We start from the raw sequence: 17210 nt of genomic DNA, 5'->3' as shown, positions 1-17210 counted from the left end.
CCAGGACTGTTTCTTCCTTTGTGGGTCTTCTCGGTGTCTGTGGTCTTCTGGAATGCTTCTTGTGGATGTTCTGAACAGTTCCTAACAGTTCCATCTTCAAACTCATCTCTAATTTAAGTGATGGTAACTTGTGCTGGTGGTTCTTTTTGAAACTCCCTCCTAAATGGTCTTTGGAATTCAACTGTATTTTCATCTTTCTAGTATCATTTTAGAATTTCCTTTCTTTGAAGTTTAGTCTTGCTGCCATCGTTTACTTCAATGCATTTTATCTGCAAAAAAACTCATAAACACTTTGGTTATCAGTTGCAAAAAGGCATATAGATTTTTTTTTGGGACACCCTGTATGTAGGCCCATAGAACTGAATTTTTACAATAAAAAAACTTAAGACTGCAATGAAATTTCCATGAAACAGAGAACATAAAGGCATTAAAGCTGACTGCATTATCATTGTCTGTTTAATTTTATTGAGATCATTTTAATGGAAATGGTTCTTAAAATTGATTTTGTGTTCAGTATTAATGTTTTCAGAATTAGTTTTTTTTTTTTTCATGGTTATGTCTGTCAACATGACAGACATAACCATGCTTATTATTATCACAGGACATAATGACTGAAAAGAGGCATCAATTTTTAAAAAAAGTTTTAAAATTTAATTGCATGAAATTATTAAATAAATAAATTTAAACTTTTTTGAAGAGAACATCCAGTAAGTAAACAGTGAATTCAAATTCTAAAGTAGAGGATGGCTCCGCATGTATTTAAGTACTACATAAATTAAAAAAAAAATTACATGCACACATTGTAAATAGTGAATATAACACATATGTTTGCAAAGATGGGGGAAACTCAAGCACCTTAGATTCACGGGGATGATACGGCCACCATGGCTCCTCAGTAAACTGAAACCTGATGCCTGGCTGTCACCATGGCACCGAGGAAAAGCATAGGTTGACGGGAGTTTTGAAGCATCAGAGGAACTCAGTTTGTCCGAGGTTCTTCTACCCTGGAAGACATAGATCATTCTTCATCCTCAGGAAGCTTTGGCCTTGGTGAAACGAGGACGATAATCTTTTAAGTGTCTCCTTGTGTATGTGAGATGTTCAAATGGTTAGCAAGTAAAAGTATCAGGTGTTAAATATTGATGGGGTGACAGGTGTGATCTGAAAGTCCCGGCAGGTCTCTGCCATCTGATCAATGCATCAAACAGTGAGGGGTTTCCAGCACCCCCACCACAGGCCGCACCACGGACCGGACCACTGGTGAGTCTCTAATGTGTCTTTATTTCTACCATTGAATACATGAATGGATAAAATATATGAATACTATGTGCAGGCGAGAAACTAGGCCATGATTGCAAACATGTCTCTGGTTACCCGCTATCTCCCCTACCTTACATGTGTGATCATCTTTCTTTCTCTGGAGTGCTGATGTTATAACACCTATTAAATCAACCCAACAGAAAATTAAGGTAGCAAAAAAATAGGTTTTAACAGAAAAAGATGCTGTCCTGAACGGAAGACCTTTTGTATTTTTCTATTTAAGTACCTCAGGTAGTTCTGTGTTAAGATATAGAATTACCTGAGGTACTCTGATAAGTCCATTTTAAGAAAACATAGACATCTGTATGTTCAGCAGGTTTTGTCTTGATTCTAAACACAAGGTTTGGTCACATTTGATTAATTTTTATGAGCAGTCCTGGGTCTGAAGCATCTATGCAGTTAATCCCAAATGATCACTCCCATTCAAACTAAGAAGAAGAAGCTGAGGCTGTTCAGGTCCATGAGGAAGAAGATTTATGTTGTAATCACTGCTGACGGGAAACACACTTCTCTAATTTTGTAAAAAGATGTGTACTCCAGTTGTATGTACTCTTTTGGTCAGACTATTGTTATGCTTCTTGTTTTTTTTATTACCGATCGAATTAAGTGACAAAAATAAATTACCATAAGAAATGCATTTCCAGATTGAGACACAGCAAATCTGGTAAAAATCAGCATGGATGCCACGCCAAAGAAAACACAATGGCTTGTGCATGTTGAACATCCGTCCTTGCAGATTCACCAGCTAACCCTCCTCCTGGAGGAGGAGGAGGAGGAGGAGGAGGAGGAGTTGGTGAGCGGGCAGAAGGGGCTCAGGGAGGTCAGCCGGTGGTCCGGGAGCTGTGGTTCATCGTGGTGCTGACGGGCGTGGCGCTGCTGCTGCTGGCCGTCATCCTGGGGGTTGTGCTCAACAAGGCAAGAGACGGTTGTGTTGTTTTATACATCATGATGGGATGATCTGAACAAACAGCCTTCTCCTCACTTGATCCGACGCTAGGCCTTGAATAAAGCCCCCTTCACCAGAGAAAGACCCCCACTGGTGCAACAGCCCACTAAGAAGAGGAGGGCCATGGCAGTTTATCCACTCAGCAACTCTGCCCTGGTGAGGAGACGTTAACTCACTGATCACCACGTGAAAAGATCTGCTTTATGCAGAAGAAAAGGCACAAGAAGGAATTCAGGACGTTAGGTCTGCTAAACAGGAACTGGAGTTGAATGGAAAAATTATCTCTTTTGTTCATCAAAAAGAAAATGAAGTTTTATTTTATTTGAGTGTGTTTTTCAAGTAGAACAGAATTGTACTATAATAACTTTTAAACCGAGTTGTAATGTTTTAGCTTAATTCATAATCTTTTATTTTGTGTCGTATTGTTTCGTAAATCAGTTAATCATAAGCAGCCTGACCTGCATGGATTCATATCGGCGCTTCGTTTTAGAGAGAAATCATTATCAAGTGGAGAATAATTTAAAATAATCACGTCTTTCTATCCCTGTGTGTCTCCTGTGATTTGGTCACAAATATAATTCCATACTCCACTACTGGTTAACACTGATTTAAATGTTTACCAGTGAGATCACACCTGGTTGTATTTAATTCCTCTCTCCCTCTGATGCAGTTTGACACCGTACCCCACACAACCAGCTTCTCCAACACGGTGACCCTGAAGGGCTTCACCATGAAGATGGAGGTAAAATGAATGCCTCACTGTGGCAAAAAACCCCAAACAGTGGCTGATCATGTGATCATCCTACATGTTTGCTTTCTACCTTCCCACCAGGAAATGTTGGAGGCTAAATGCGAACCCGTCTGTGCGCCTCAGGGCGAGCTGGGGATCCTCAGCGTGAGCTCCCTGCGGCGCAGCGTCAGCCAGGTGATGGATGGGAAATCCCTGACGGGAAACGAGGAGGTGTGGGACCCCAACATTTCAGGTCACGACAGTGGAATGGTGAGAGATCCCCAAAAACTTATCAGCTGCTGCACTATTCTCATTCTTATGGGTAGATAGCATGTAGACATCAGACCCCCAGACCTGGACAATCATTCTAACACCCCTTTAAAAAAAAGCACGTCTTCCTCTGTTTAACGGTTGTGTTCCTCACAGTTTATGGACGATGAGGAATTTGTCGACACCGTCAAAGGTTTCAGCACCGTGAGGAAGGAGCACACCATGTTCACCGACACCAACCTGTGACCTCTGGGCCTGCCGGGACACTGGACAGGGAGGTTCTGACATCTTGACAAGCGAGGACGACTCGTTCACACACATCCCTCCCTGTTTGGTCTGATGTCAGAACCAGTTCCAGCATCACCGCAGCCGTGAAGAGGTCGGACGCAGCGGAGGTGCAGTCTGTTCTCCGTTAAGGTTCAAAGTGGAGCAGGAGGAGTGGACTAGACCCAGGACGGCGTCACTGGAATAACTGCAGCACTAGGAAAAAAGTGGGAATGTTGAAGGTCAAGGTGGTTTATGAAAAGGACAAGCTATGTCTAAAAGGATGCTCTTCACTTTGAGATCTGTCATCACTGAATCCAGACGTAACACACCTGAAAAAGTGGCAAGAAGAAACCAACGAATGTGTGATGATGCAGGAAAACAGAGCTTTTTTCTATCTTGTCCCTCCTGAGAGAATTCTTTTATCATTACACTTACACACATTTTAGTCTTGTCTCTATGACTAGAAACTTTTTTTTGTGGATGCTGCTTCCAAGTGCCATTCATCTAGTCAGTAACAGCTGAAGGCTCTTTCCTCATCTCACTCATTTATCGCTTTAGTTGGAGACGTTGAGTTCAGTAGTATTCTACTCGGTGAGATTCTCGACACTTTTGGACCGAGTGTTGGACTGCAGAGAGAACTTTGATGTGAAAATTTTTTTATGGACAAACAGTAGTTTAAATACAGGCCCTGCTGTCCTGCATGGGCTCAACTCCCAGCCTTCTAAATTATTCAGGTATTAATGAGTGGCTGTGGAGACACGCTTTCATTTTAATGTACTTTTACCAAAGTGATGAAGTGAAGAAATGTGAGAGTGATAGTATGTAAAAAAAGAAGAAACAAAAAAATAAAATGTACTACATTTCATAACTTTTTGAGAATTTATGTAACTTTTTAAAAGTTAACATATTTTAACATACATTTGAAAGCAAGTGTAACTCCCTGAACAAAACTCTCCCGTCATGGCATTTCTTAATACACTCAGACACAAGAGCTGGTTATTTCCATGCATTTGATCTTATATTGAATTAAAGTTTTTAAATCATTGACTCTACAGGACAAGTTGTTAAATAAACAATGGCTTGATCATGTTTTTTGTACTGATTTATCATCACCGCTAGAGAAAAACAACAAACTTCCTCTGCTTTGTTGTCACCGTTCACTATTCATTTTTATTTTTAGACCAAACATCCACGTTTTTATTTACAGACGAAAACCTGAGTCATAGTTTTCACAGACAACAGCAAACAATACAAACGTCTTCATGGATTAATTTATTTAGACGAGTTGCAATGCAATAAAATGTGTGTACCATTACAGTCAATCATATGGTTACAAAATTAACATTTACATAATAAATTAATAAATGACAGTACCGCATGAGACAGTAAACACAAAGCCCCACACTGGGGATTATACCATATTAAAAACAGTTGTTTGTTTAATCTACAAAAAAATTTGACATTTACAAAGGCAGCCTCATTTTCTGTAGCTTGTTTGTTGAACAGAGCGTGTATAAATATAAATCTCTTCTTCTACTGCTAACAGGTGAACAGAACCAGACGAAGGGCGCCGGCCTGACACCAGATCCAGAAACGTCCATGCTCCCTGCTACTGTATTTAATCACGCCAAAAGATTAGTCAATGCAATTTGACGTATTTAATTATGATCATTCGAGAGATGCTTTTCTGAAAAGACTAATGTACTTCATTACCAAAAGCCTTTTGTTGCTTAAAATTTGCCCTTTATGATTTGCATGTGTCCCTTCAGTGTGAGGTTAACGTCTGTAAACAAGACGAGCGTCATTAGAAATGGGTGTGCAGCTGTAAAGTGCACATGCGTAGCACATGGCAGGTTGTGAAAGCAGCCAAAAAAGTAACTAAACAGCATTATTAGCATTGTTCTACGTATGACTATATGAACCCATCATATTCGAGCAACCTCCTTCAACATGCATAAATTACATCACACCCCTCTTCATCTTCCTACGGCCTTTTTTTCCTGGACACATGCTTAAACATGTCACCAGTGAAATTACAGTATAGTAATTCTACTTTTAAATATCAGAGTACCTTTAACAACTTAACGAAACAGCATTCTGAAGAATCCATCCTTGCTCTTGATATCACCTCTACATCATTTTCACTGAACTGTTAAAATTACCATCTGTCTATTTACAAGCTGATCACAGCCGCTGCTGAGCAGGGTTGAAGTATTTCATTAAACTGTGACGACATCAACTTCTGTAAGACTACTCTTGTTTAGTCAGGAGGCTCCTATAATTAATTCAGCAGTTATTTAAAGTTGTGAAACAACAACGGTGCAACATGTTGGAGTCTAGCTGATAGAAAGTCACTAGCTGTACAAAGACTTTAAGTACCTCTAAGAAAAAGACCTGACACTGCTAACACTGATGATGTACCTGAGAGCTACACTAGACCTGATGTGACAGTGTGCGGTACACCTGGAGCGCTGGTGATCTGAACCTAAACGTACCAGCCGGAGGACGGCCCGGTGGACCTGCAGCACAGACTGCTGGTAGGTCAAGTCTGTAAAGGGGAGCTCCAGTGAGTCATCATCTCACTAAAAGTACGACAAACCCCATGATAGGAGGCCTGAGTGCCCAACAGTAGAAACACTTTCAGCAACTTCAAATTTAAATTTAAAATTCAAATCCAGGCTGAAATCACTTTGCAGATGAGTCTGATATTCGTTAAACATGTCAAATCAAAGGAGCGCCCCTTTAACATTGTTTAAACTCTCAAGTTCATGATGATATGTAAGGTCAATCACACAACACCATGCGTGACAACAACCCTTTGTGTTGTGTTTTTTGCACCATGGTCTGAACCTCTATTGATGATCCTTTGAGATAGACTGGAGCCCCTCCACCACGTATTCTGTGACTACATGACCAGATCACTGGCAGACGATAGAACTACCACAACATTAACACAATATTTAAAGGGAGAACAGACTGAAGAAGTCCAACAGAAGCTTAACTACACAATTATTAAACACAGTCTTAACACCATTGATCTAACGTTAAGAGCAGTTCAGTCATTGTAAACTATTGCAAACAGGTGATAAAAGGTATCTGTACTCACACTGACCACTTCTAGGGTGAGTGATAAAGATTAGGACTCGAGGGCTCAGAGGTCAGGGTAGAATTTACAAAATAATGTAACACGGTTACAAAAGTGGCTACAGGAAAGTCTCTAATCTCACTGAAAACAATCAATTCTCCAAAAATATGCTTTATATGTTTTGTTCATCCAGCTATAACTTTCTCAAAAATGTCCCTTTTTTCAGAGTAAAAAGTTCCCAAAACTGTGCAATTTCCCTTCGTCGTATACAAAATAAATCCTTTTTCACATTCAGCTATTTGATATTGAGCAAAAACTCAAATCCAACATGCAAAGGCAATTGGATCTATGATTTGGGATTTGAAAATGGTCTTTGATCCGTAGCATGCAGAGTTTTCAACCCCGAGACATCAGATGCAGTTAAATCATGCCATCATGGCAGAGAGTTTCTTCCCCTGTCAAGAACAGATGTAAAAACTTCTACGTTTACAAAACCCACACCAACTGCATCGCCCCAACACATGCCTGCTAATGAAACCCATCGAGTCATAATACACCTGGACCTTTTCTCCATTCTGAACTATTGGATAATCAGGAGGGGAGGTGTTCAGACTAATACTGACTACTGGCATTCATGGATAAGTCATCAATCAGTCAGGATATGTAGGGATGTAGCACTGGCATCAAAAGTTAAAACACTACAATTAAAAACAAAACATTCAGACTGACAGGTTACATCTCAGTTCAAATTTTAGGAGCAGCAACAGGAGCTCAGTTTTTAAAAAATTACAAGGAAAGAATGTCTGTGTGGCCAAAAACGGGGAGAACAGATTTGGATTTTTAATCCTGTGGTCTGGATTCTTCTGGATTGCCAGAACTGTTTTCTAATGGTCCGCTGACTTGTTCTGGAAACAGGAGGCTTGCTTTTGGCTCTACGTAGGACAAAGAACTGCGGAGACAAGAGCAGATCACCTATTGATCAGTGATGGATTGATACAAACCAGGTCACATGAAGAAGAGCTGTAAGCTACGGAAAGCAAGAGTTACAGTGAAAGAATGTGGGGAGACTAAAAAGGCAGACGTGTGAGGAGCTGCTACTACAAGATTGCAGTAAAAGGGAAATTGTGTCAACGAGTGTGTTGGTGTGTCGGGGTAGGTTTAGTGATGCCACGAGCACCGCACAGAACGACAGGAACTACAGTGAAGAGTGAGGAAGTGAAGACTGCTGCTTCTGGAGAGAGAGGTGCGAATATTACAAAGATGTGGAGAGAGGGGTAAAGAGTAAGGGATGAGCTCAGAAAAGGAAGCTGGAGGTGACGGATCTGTCAGTGGCTCACAAACCTCAGTGTCCACTGCTCTCATACCAGAGCTACCCAAAGGACAGAGCAGCACAAACGAAAGACAAGGAAGGCACAGGTCAACAGAGCAGAATGACTAATTCCTGTTTTTTTCTTCCGGTTTTCTACACTACAATCAGCTTTACCGAAAAATAAAAGACATGGATTTTTGAATATCATGTGGGTTTGAAACAAGCCTCTATGTTATCCCTTTTCAGTCATTTACAGAAGTTATTACAGAACTGGAATATAAAAAGGTCTCTGAGGATACATTTACCTTTGAGGATGTAGTCGGTCAGCAGGGAGGGCACCTTCTCGCTGTCATCCCTCATGGCGTGGAGGACTAGAGGGGAGGGAGCACCACGTTACAGTTTAGAAAATATCCAACATGAACCAAAGAAGTCTATTCGAAATTTTAGGATTAAATAAGCCGATTAAGCTGCGTTTATCACTTACTCTTTGTCAGGATCTGGAGGTCTTCTACAGAAGGGGAACCAGCTTTCTTCTCATAAGGGATGACTGTGGTCAGGTACTGGAAAAGAAAAGTTCACGTGAGTCCCGATCAAGGAACACTGTGAAACAAGGAGCTGTCGACCATTGAACACATATTTTCATCATGCAGTCTTCCTAGAACAAAAGATCACTGAAAAAGATCACTGAGTGTTTTGAAATGATGATAATTCCAAAGAAAAAAATACAGTAAGAACACATGACAAGGAATTGCAGATTGGATGTAATTGGTTTCAAACTTTCAGACTTAATAGAGGATTTAAAAGTGGCTGAATAAAGCAGAGATAATGTGAGTGCTTTTTTGGCTTAAAAACCAAACACAACACATTAAAGGCAGATCAATAAGACAAATGATTAAATAAAATCAATAAATTTGTGATGTTAAGGGCAGAAAATATTTCTGTCTAATGCAGTTTTGAACAGCTTAAGACAAAAGAGAAAACAGATGGGAGAAAAAATAAAATAGACGGACTGCCAGTGGTAGCCGTGGAGATGGAAACACGTCGGTATCTACAAAGAAAAAAAGGATGATATGGAAAGAAAGAGCAGGGGCACCTGTTTGTCCCCTCCTGTGTTGCCAAAAGTTTGACGCAGGCTGTTGTGAATGACATTGGAAAGTCCCTCCAGAGTCAGGAGCTACAAGGAGCGAGAGGAAGGAGGAAACAAGAGAGCAGCGGGAGATGAGGAGGCGTCTCGATCACGTGAAAGGAGGAAAAAGAGTCCCCACAGACCTCCGACGCTGATACCATGCAAATTATCTGTCACCATGCATTTCTCTATTGTGTGACTTTCACTGATCATAATCATGCACAGGGGCCACGTGTTGGTGTTCAGACACACCCCAGTGACTCACCGTGCCGGGTATGTGTGTGCTGGCCGTCCTCTGGCCGTTGGGACCTGTGATGGTCGTACTTCTGATTTTTTTCTTTTTCCTCAGCAGCTCACGGTGTTCCTTCTGTCTGTTCTGTACGTCAATCAGCAGCGAGATGAAGCTGTTTTTCACCTGTTGTTTCAAACACAAAACTCATTTTTACTGATTCTGAAATTAAACTGCAATTACCTTTAGTTTTCTATGCCAATAGACGAACAATAGATGTTTGACATTCAAAAACTCCATCATTATCAAGCAGGGCTGTAACTGACCGATTATGACTTTACAAACTGGGAATGCAGTTAATAACTTGTTCTTCTGTGGACCGGTTTTTCTTTTTCCACAAACTAATATTTAAGTACCTCCTTCTCATAGTCCAACTCATCTCGCAGGGCCAGAGCCTGGATCAGCTCCTCGCTGAAGCGACGAATGGCCGTCTCCACTTCCTCCAGAGTCTCGGTCAGCTCAGACACAGACAGCTGACGCAGGCCTGGGGGTAACATGTGGCTTAGGAGGCAGTACAGAGACTTATAGTACATTTGTGTGTATGTGTTGTGTGTGCGTGCGTGCCTGTGTGTAGATGAACTGTGTTACATTTTATTGAGTGAAAGCTGAGGTCCAACCTATAAAAGGTTAAGACAATACAGGGAAGTGATACCAAACTGAGTTGTGACTTATGACTTGTGTAAACACCGCGTGCTGACTTATTCATCCATTATGTGCTTTCCTTACTAGTCAACATGCTAAATCCTGAATTCAACATATGTAGGTATCTGACAAACATTTCTAACCTGAAGACAGTTTGGATGTTTAGTCTAGTCTGGCGTAAGTATCTAAAACCACACTGTTCATCACATAACATGAAGGAAGACCGTTATTTTTTCTTGTTGTGCATTTGCTACGCATTACAAAAGAAAGTCACCATGTGTGTAAACACATCACTCATTTTTAGAGCACTGATGCAATTCCAGACAATTTAACCTTTTAAATGTACAAAAAAAAGTGTTTATAATGTATATTAACCAAGTCATGACTTTTTTTTAACAACAGTATCAGGTCCAAACATACTGACCACAACAACACCAACATCTTAACATCCTTCTGAGTCTGTGTTCTACTCACGGTCCTCATAGCTGGAGCTGGAGCCTGAGCGTTTCAGGGCGTGGAGGTCCTGGGAGAGCATGGACAGGTCAGACTGTGAAGGACTCTCGTCATCCTCAGGATCTGGAGACTCCTGCATCATCTCTTCTATCTCCTCTATCACCTAAACAACACCCCAAACATGCACACAATGAAGAGTGTTTACTGTCAAATGAGTGGTTTGTTTTCAAAGTGGCTTTATTGCAGTTCAGAAAAAAAAGTGGTTGCAGCTTTAAACTGTGTTTTCCTATGTGAAATTTGTATGGCTGGAGCTTGTGATGGTACACCTCCTCAGTAAAGATTCAATTTGTCTCATCCAAAATAATGTTTACTTGTCTGAGTTGAGTTACGGTAGAAGATTACAGAAAAAATAGGGAACTATAAAAATGGATCTTTGGAGATATAACTGCCCCCAAACACCAAAAGTTACCTGCAAAACTTTGTGATTTAGCATTATGTGGCAGATCTGACTATTAGCAAACATGAGCAACAGTAAAATATGAAGACTAAACTACAGACATTTGATTTTTAAATGTATTCCTAAACTGACACGTTGAAACAATGGTCCGCCGGAGCGTGGAACGCTACCTGCTCAGCTGTGAAGAGCGGCTCCTCATTGATGCAGGAGACAATAATGGAATGCATATCCATCTGCTCCCTCAGCTCCTCGTCATCAGACAGATCCAGGGACTGGTTATCCAGTTTCTGTCCATCAGGGAAGGAGAGGTGAGATTAGAGAGGGAGAGGAAACAAGGAAGGAAGGATGTAAAAACCGAACAGGTTGAACAGATTGAGGCCAGAGGAGCAGACTGATGACATCTTGTGTTATCTATGTGCTTCACATGTTACAGGAGATCACATGTACCAGTACCTCGTGCTCGCTGAGGTTGAGGGTGGGGAGGTGTAGGGAGCGAATGTGTGATGTCTTCCAGTCCACTGCCATCACGTTGCCATAGTTATCTGTCAGAGTGTTCCACACCCTGAAGGAAAACAGAGGAAAACATGATCAGAATGAATAGAAATATTAAGAGTGAAGAACAGAACAGAGGAACTTTCTCTGGTAAAACCCTGTTTCCTTCCCTTTAGCCTGATACAGCTTTACATGGTAGTTATACTATGTGCCGTGGGATTAACCGGGATTAACCACCACACTGCCTTCTCCTGCTCAAGCATCATCTGTAACCTCTGACAAATGCAACACATCTCTTTCCCCGGGTGAGAAAATGTTCAGCAGTTCAACCTCACAGCTGGGACGGTGTGAAAGTAAGAACTGTCTGTCAAGACATTCAGGTTTGCTGATTGTAAATGTATTTTGCTGCGCTGGATATCAAAACGTGACAATATAGGCAGACGATCCTGTTATACTTGTTCCACCTTCAATAAAACCAAGTCTGCATATTTGAAAAAACTGATCATGACACAACAGCTTGAATGTCTAGTAAAAGGCAGCAGGCCAAGCAGACGGCAGAACGCAGGCTGTTAAACAGGTTTACTGTTCCACTGTGATATCCACTGGTTTCCCTTAAAACTGACTGGTTATGTGATGTGAGAATTTTCACTTCCAAGTATATATATACACGTGTGTGTGTGTGTGTGTGTGTGTGTGTGTGTGTGTGTGTGTGTGTGTGTGTGTGTGTGTGTGTGTGTGTGTGTGTGTGTAAGTTGGGTTTCTTTAAATCAAATTTGCTATCAAAATAAAAATATGTTTGCAAAGCTCAGGACATTATACTGAACTTGTGGTCTGTTGTGTTCAGGGTCTCCTGCATTCCAATTGCAAAGTACTGCCAACAAAAAGCAAGTTTTTGTGTGTAAATTTTTGTGTGCAATTTAAAAATAAAATCTGAAAGAAACACAAATGTGTGTAGCAGAAGCAACCCAAATGCACATGCAGCCATGTCCCTGTTTTTAATTAGGGACATGGCTGCACGTAAGCAGAGCAAGGATGGAGGCTGTGAACCCATGTGTCATAAGAACTCTGCAACGTCATAACCTCTCCACACACACACACGCACTCACACACACACACACACACGCACACATGTTTACATAACAAGCATGTTTCTCCCTGAAGTGATCATACCCAGCCTGGAGTGCAGGGTCGGTGAGTGGGGGGGGGGTTCCTAAATGGAGCAAAGGCTGGCAGGAAATTGTTTCTGTGCTTCAAGCAAAGACAACTTCAGACACTTAGGCGAATGCCAAAAAACATCACTTTCTTCCTTTACACTCAGTGTTTAAATGAAAACACGTATATATTTATAGATATGTTTCATCTTGTCACACACGTCTCCCACACACATTACATGGCTTATTAACACAAGCACATATTGCTGTTTACGTCACAACCAAACCCACACATACACTCTTCCTCCTTGTCTCCTCTGCTGTTCGTCTCAGTCCAGATCTCGCTGGAGGCCGTGTTAAGCGCCTGGACACGTCCTGCAACGTGCAGTCATCCAGAAAATACTCGCTGAGCCTGGCCCTGCTCTTTGGGCTTCACCAGGCTGCTGTCCAATTATTCTATTCACTCATTCCTCTTCTTCTTTGCCTTTCACTAACACAAATAGTTCTTTTTCTGTCCAAACCGTCTATGTTTTCCTTAACATTTAGCACCATAACAGTGAAATGGTTTTCGTTCGATGTGACAATTTCTTCACTCACAAGGTACCCGATTTATTTATCTGGTCTTCAGTCCAGTTGCTAGTCCTCAGCTGATATTTGTTCAATAACAGATCAGGTTCAACATTATCTAGCAAACATAATAAGGAAGTAGCTAGTTCAAACTGTCTTACAACTCAACTTATTAGATAATTGGCTAAATTAAATAGGAACAACTTTGAATGCATAAGTACTTTTTTTTTTTCAAGTACTGTATTATCCATCACCTTCCTGATCAGAAAATTTACTGCTTGCTTAGTGTCATGTGAAATTAACTGAATATCTTTTCCTTTTGTGGCATTGGTTCTAAAAAAAACCCCGAAAAAACAAAAGAAAACAAAAAAACCCAGGCAGTTTGAAGATGTCAGCTTCGACATAAAGAAACTGCAAATGAGCAGTGATGACCACTTAACAGTGAAATCGTCAACAGAGAAAATCATCTGTGAATTGTCCATCGAACAGTCCAAACACATCATTTTGCATTAATATGGAGAAAGAAAAGGCTGTATGAAAAGAAAAATAATCACAAATAATTACAGTTGAGACTCTCACATAACAAAGTGTTTGGTATCCAACCCATCACCAGTTATGCGATCCTACGGTAATGGAAGGCACCGTCTAAATCATGTCACACTAAAGTTCCAATGTCACAAAAGCACAGAGGGACATGGAGGTCACTTGTACAGACTATATAGTTTGATAGTGAAAGAAACAAAGCCTTATGTACTAGTGAAGGGTTATAGAATGATTTCAAGTGATCGTGTTGTTTTGAGGACAAATGTGAGCGTCTACAAGGTGAAATAACTGGGGAGCCCTGACTGTGAAAACAGGGGCATTTGAGGCGTTAAAAATAAAATACTACTCGAAATGTCACATCCTTTGAGTGTCTGCACGGCTCCCAAATGTTGTCATGAAGGTTTTACACAAATTAATTTGAATGCAGGACTTAGAGCATGGTCTGCAGGGTCAGCCAATCACTGACAGTTTATGGGTCAGTGGTTTTATAGCATAGACCAGACAATCTGGCAGGAAATTAAGAATCGAAACGTGGCATGGTTCATCTCGTCTCCAACACAGAGAATGGACACAAGCAGCATCTATCACAGAAAGCTGTTGTCTCTTCAAGGTACAAACACTCACAAAACAGATCACATTTACATCATAACGTATGTTTTTGTCACACACTAAGTTGACTAAATAATAAAACAAGAGGAAGCTAGCTAAACTTTGGATAACACCGACACCAGATTTAGGTTGGGTTAGCCTCGTGAGGCTAATGTAGCTAGCTGGGGAAGAGATTAAAAGTTAGGATAACAAAACCCACAAAATATTTTAACTCACTCGTCGTCTTTCAAGTAATTATCCTCTGTGATGGGTTTGATGGGGGCTATGTTCTCCGTCGTGGTGTTGTAGTTCCGGAAACACACTGTAAGCTTCTCGTCAAAGTCATGGACGAGGTCTTCCATCGATTTGAAGCTGCAGATCTCCCCGGAGAAACTGTTGTCCAGGTCTGAGAAGTCGTCTAGGCCCGACGACGTATCGCCGACGTTCGAATTCAGCTGGTCCAGCTGCTCGGTCGCCGCCGAGGACGGCTTGAATTCGTTAAAATCCTGCCAGTCCTCGTCGAAGTGAGCTAACGGCGCCGCCATGACTGCCGTCGGGGCTCGGTTGTCTGACAGTTACACCCTCGACGGAGCTCCGCTCCGCTTTTGTGGCTCCGACGCGAAACAGTGGCGGCGAGAAGGAGGGGCAGGGGGAGGGGCAGGGGGAGGGGCAAGGGGAGGGGCAAGGGGAGGGAGGTGGGACGTGACGTCATCTCAGACTGCCCCCGCTTTAGGATGGAGCAAAACAAACCTTCAGCTGAGGGATGTTTATGTTAGACGTGTCGGCTGTGGCAGGAGCACTTTCTGCTAGATAACGTCTCTTTTTAACATCAGAAACTGTTGCTTAGTGAAAAAAAAATATTGAATCACCTTTAGTAACCAATTTAGAAATAATTATATACGTAATCTCTGTCTGTCTCTTGGTCTGCTCCTACAATTATACAAGAAAAACATTGCCAGCAGCTACCACCTCTGTTACATCCGCTTCAAAACGGTGATGTATTGTAATTGTCAGTGTTTGTCCGGTCGTTTGTCCACCAAATATCGTCACCACTGTTGCAGATAGAAAGATGAATTATATAGCACATCACTCGGGTGGCAAAGGGGATGAAAGTGAGATGATGACCTTGACCTTGAGAAAAGTAGGTCACGCTCAAATTTCAACTTTGTTCACTCAGGAACTGGATAGGATAGAAAGACGAGGGAGAAGGCCAGTGTGAGTAAGACCATAGATCAAAGCTAGTGCTTTGATCTACCTACGCACTAGCTTTGATCTATGGTCTTACTCACACTGGCCTTCTATATATGCAGTAGTCTATGCACTTAGTCAGCTACTGCTTTCAGGGTACCCTGACCTACCCTTAAGGTAGGTCAGGGTACATACAACCACTAGATCAGTGTAGGGTTGGTAAATTTTTTTCCCAGCTACCGGCCACACATGAGCCCTCATTTTAAAACAGATTTCCAGACCTTGAATTTTGACCCTTGGAGGATTATCATTATTTTTTGATGGATGTGCTAGACGTATTTGCGCACAAGAAGGTCCAAACCTGCTCGGAACATTAACTGTTTCAGTCTATCTTAAGGAAAGGAGGGTCAAGTGTCTTAAGATGATGAATTTGTCCCGGAATCTTTCGCGGGAGGTCCTCTTCAAGTGCTTATGTTTCTTGGACTGTTAATATAGATAATTATCAATGCAACATTGGGAAATAAGATGTGAATACATACATTATTTAACATGACCGTGAAGTAATGCTTACGTTCTAAAATATTACAATTTCTTTCTACTTTTATGCTGACCCTGGTGGCTGTTTGCAAAGCAAGAAAAAATGTCATGGGTTCAAATGTGTTATCAATTGATATTCTTACTTCATGATGTACTGAACACCTTGTGTCTACAGATATTGTTACATACTTTCTAGGCACCCATGTTTTGTACGCCTAGGTCCAGTTGTCAATGGCAACTTCAGTACAGAAATGTATGGCAAACAACAGGGCTTACTCAAAATAACATCATTTTATTGGCAAGTGTTGTTATTATTCCTATTGGCATTGAATATATCCTCTTACCAGATGGTCTGGCTCTAGACATTGCTTTCAAGAAAAAAAAAAAGAATACAAAGTAGAATTTTGACACAAGTTCGACCTATGGCTGGCCATTTACAGACCACTTGACGCATGCGTTGCCAAAAGCAGTGGTGGAGGGCCAATCTGGATCCCGTTTCTGTGTTAAAGGGTGGGAAAGATGAGTTTTCTGAGTATCCATAACTTTGTTCTTGGGGCCTTCACAATCTCTTGACCCATCAAACTTCCGTGGGCCTTTTTTCAAAACCCTGAATGCTTTATTGAAAATATGCATACATACATAACACTTTTCCTACACAACAATACAAAACAGTACAATCACTTTTGTAAATAACACAATGAACGCAAAGCCACACGTCACCCCTTCCCACAACAGTCCAAGGAGCTTAGAGATGCTACAGTAAGCCCTTAGTGTTCTCCACCCAGCCCCCTGCCCGCCACCATCACCTCTGAAAGAGAAATAAGACATTTAAATCAGAAACAACTCCATTGGTAAACTCAGGTTGAGAGAGTAGACACAAAGTTGCATACAGACATAGCATTTTTCCACCAGACTGTAACTGGTGTGATTTTCTGAAATGCTTGTTGGGGTTCTTAGTATTTAATATCTTCCTCTGATCTTCTGAAATGTGTGTGAGAGCAGTCCATTTTGCATTCTGTGAGTTGAGACAGAAATTTCCATAGTGTGAACGTCAGACTGTGACACACATTACCTACAGAAGACACCAGTGTGCCTCCAGCGATTTGGCTTCGGCAAGGGTCAGATCTACCAACAATGGCACACCAAGAGATTTCAGTCACTGACAGACATGCGATAAAGACTTTCATATGAAGGAAACTCTTTAAAGGCGAGGGGTGGTTAGTTCAAAACCTGATCTGAATGTAGGCAAA

General features: G+C 41.4%; 2 protein-coding genes across 3 annotated transcripts; one reads left to right on the top strand and one right to left on the bottom strand.

Annotated features, from left to right (window-relative positions):
- Positions 1-807: 807 nt before the first annotated feature.
- Positions 808-4652, top strand: si:ch211-57i17.5 (usherin). The gene is made up of 4 exons (XM_068342792.1): positions 808-2422; positions 2937-3008; positions 3099-3266; positions 3423-4652. The coding sequence occupies exons 1-4, from the start codon at positions 2390-2392 to the stop codon at positions 3510-3512; spliced, it is 363 nt and encodes a 120-aa protein (XP_068198893.1). The 5' UTR covers positions 808-2389; the 3' UTR covers positions 3513-4652.
- A 140-nt stretch (positions 4653-4792) lies between these two features.
- On the bottom strand, positions 4793-14859 carry fez2b (fasciculation and elongation protein zeta 2b). 2 transcript variants are annotated; one of them, XM_068342790.1, is made up of 9 exons: positions 14473-14859; positions 11348-11456; positions 11065-11181; positions 10459-10600; positions 9699-9826; positions 9319-9468; positions 8412-8487; positions 8233-8298; positions 4793-7567 (listed from the first exon to the last, which is right to left on the bottom strand). In XM_068342790.1, exons 1-9 carry the CDS (start codon positions 14778-14780, stop codon positions 7551-7553), a joined length of 1113 nt encoding a protein of 370 aa, XP_068198891.1. In that variant the 5' UTR covers positions 14781-14859; the 3' UTR covers positions 4793-7550. The 2 variants fall into 2 exon arrangements, with proteins under 2 accessions (XP_068198891.1, XP_068198892.1); XM_068342791.1 differs by lacking the exon at positions 4793-7567 and adding an exon at positions 7591-7987.
- Positions 14860-17210: the final 2351 nt, after the last annotated feature.

Source organism: Antennarius striatus, chromosome 19 (genome assembly GCF_040054535.1).
Source record: "Antennarius striatus isolate MH-2024 chromosome 19, ASM4005453v1, whole genome shotgun sequence".
Classification (NCBI taxonomy): Eukaryota; Metazoa; Chordata; class Actinopteri; order Lophiiformes; family Antennariidae; genus Antennarius; species Antennarius striatus.
This window is presented reverse-complemented; position numbering and strand designations above follow the sequence as displayed.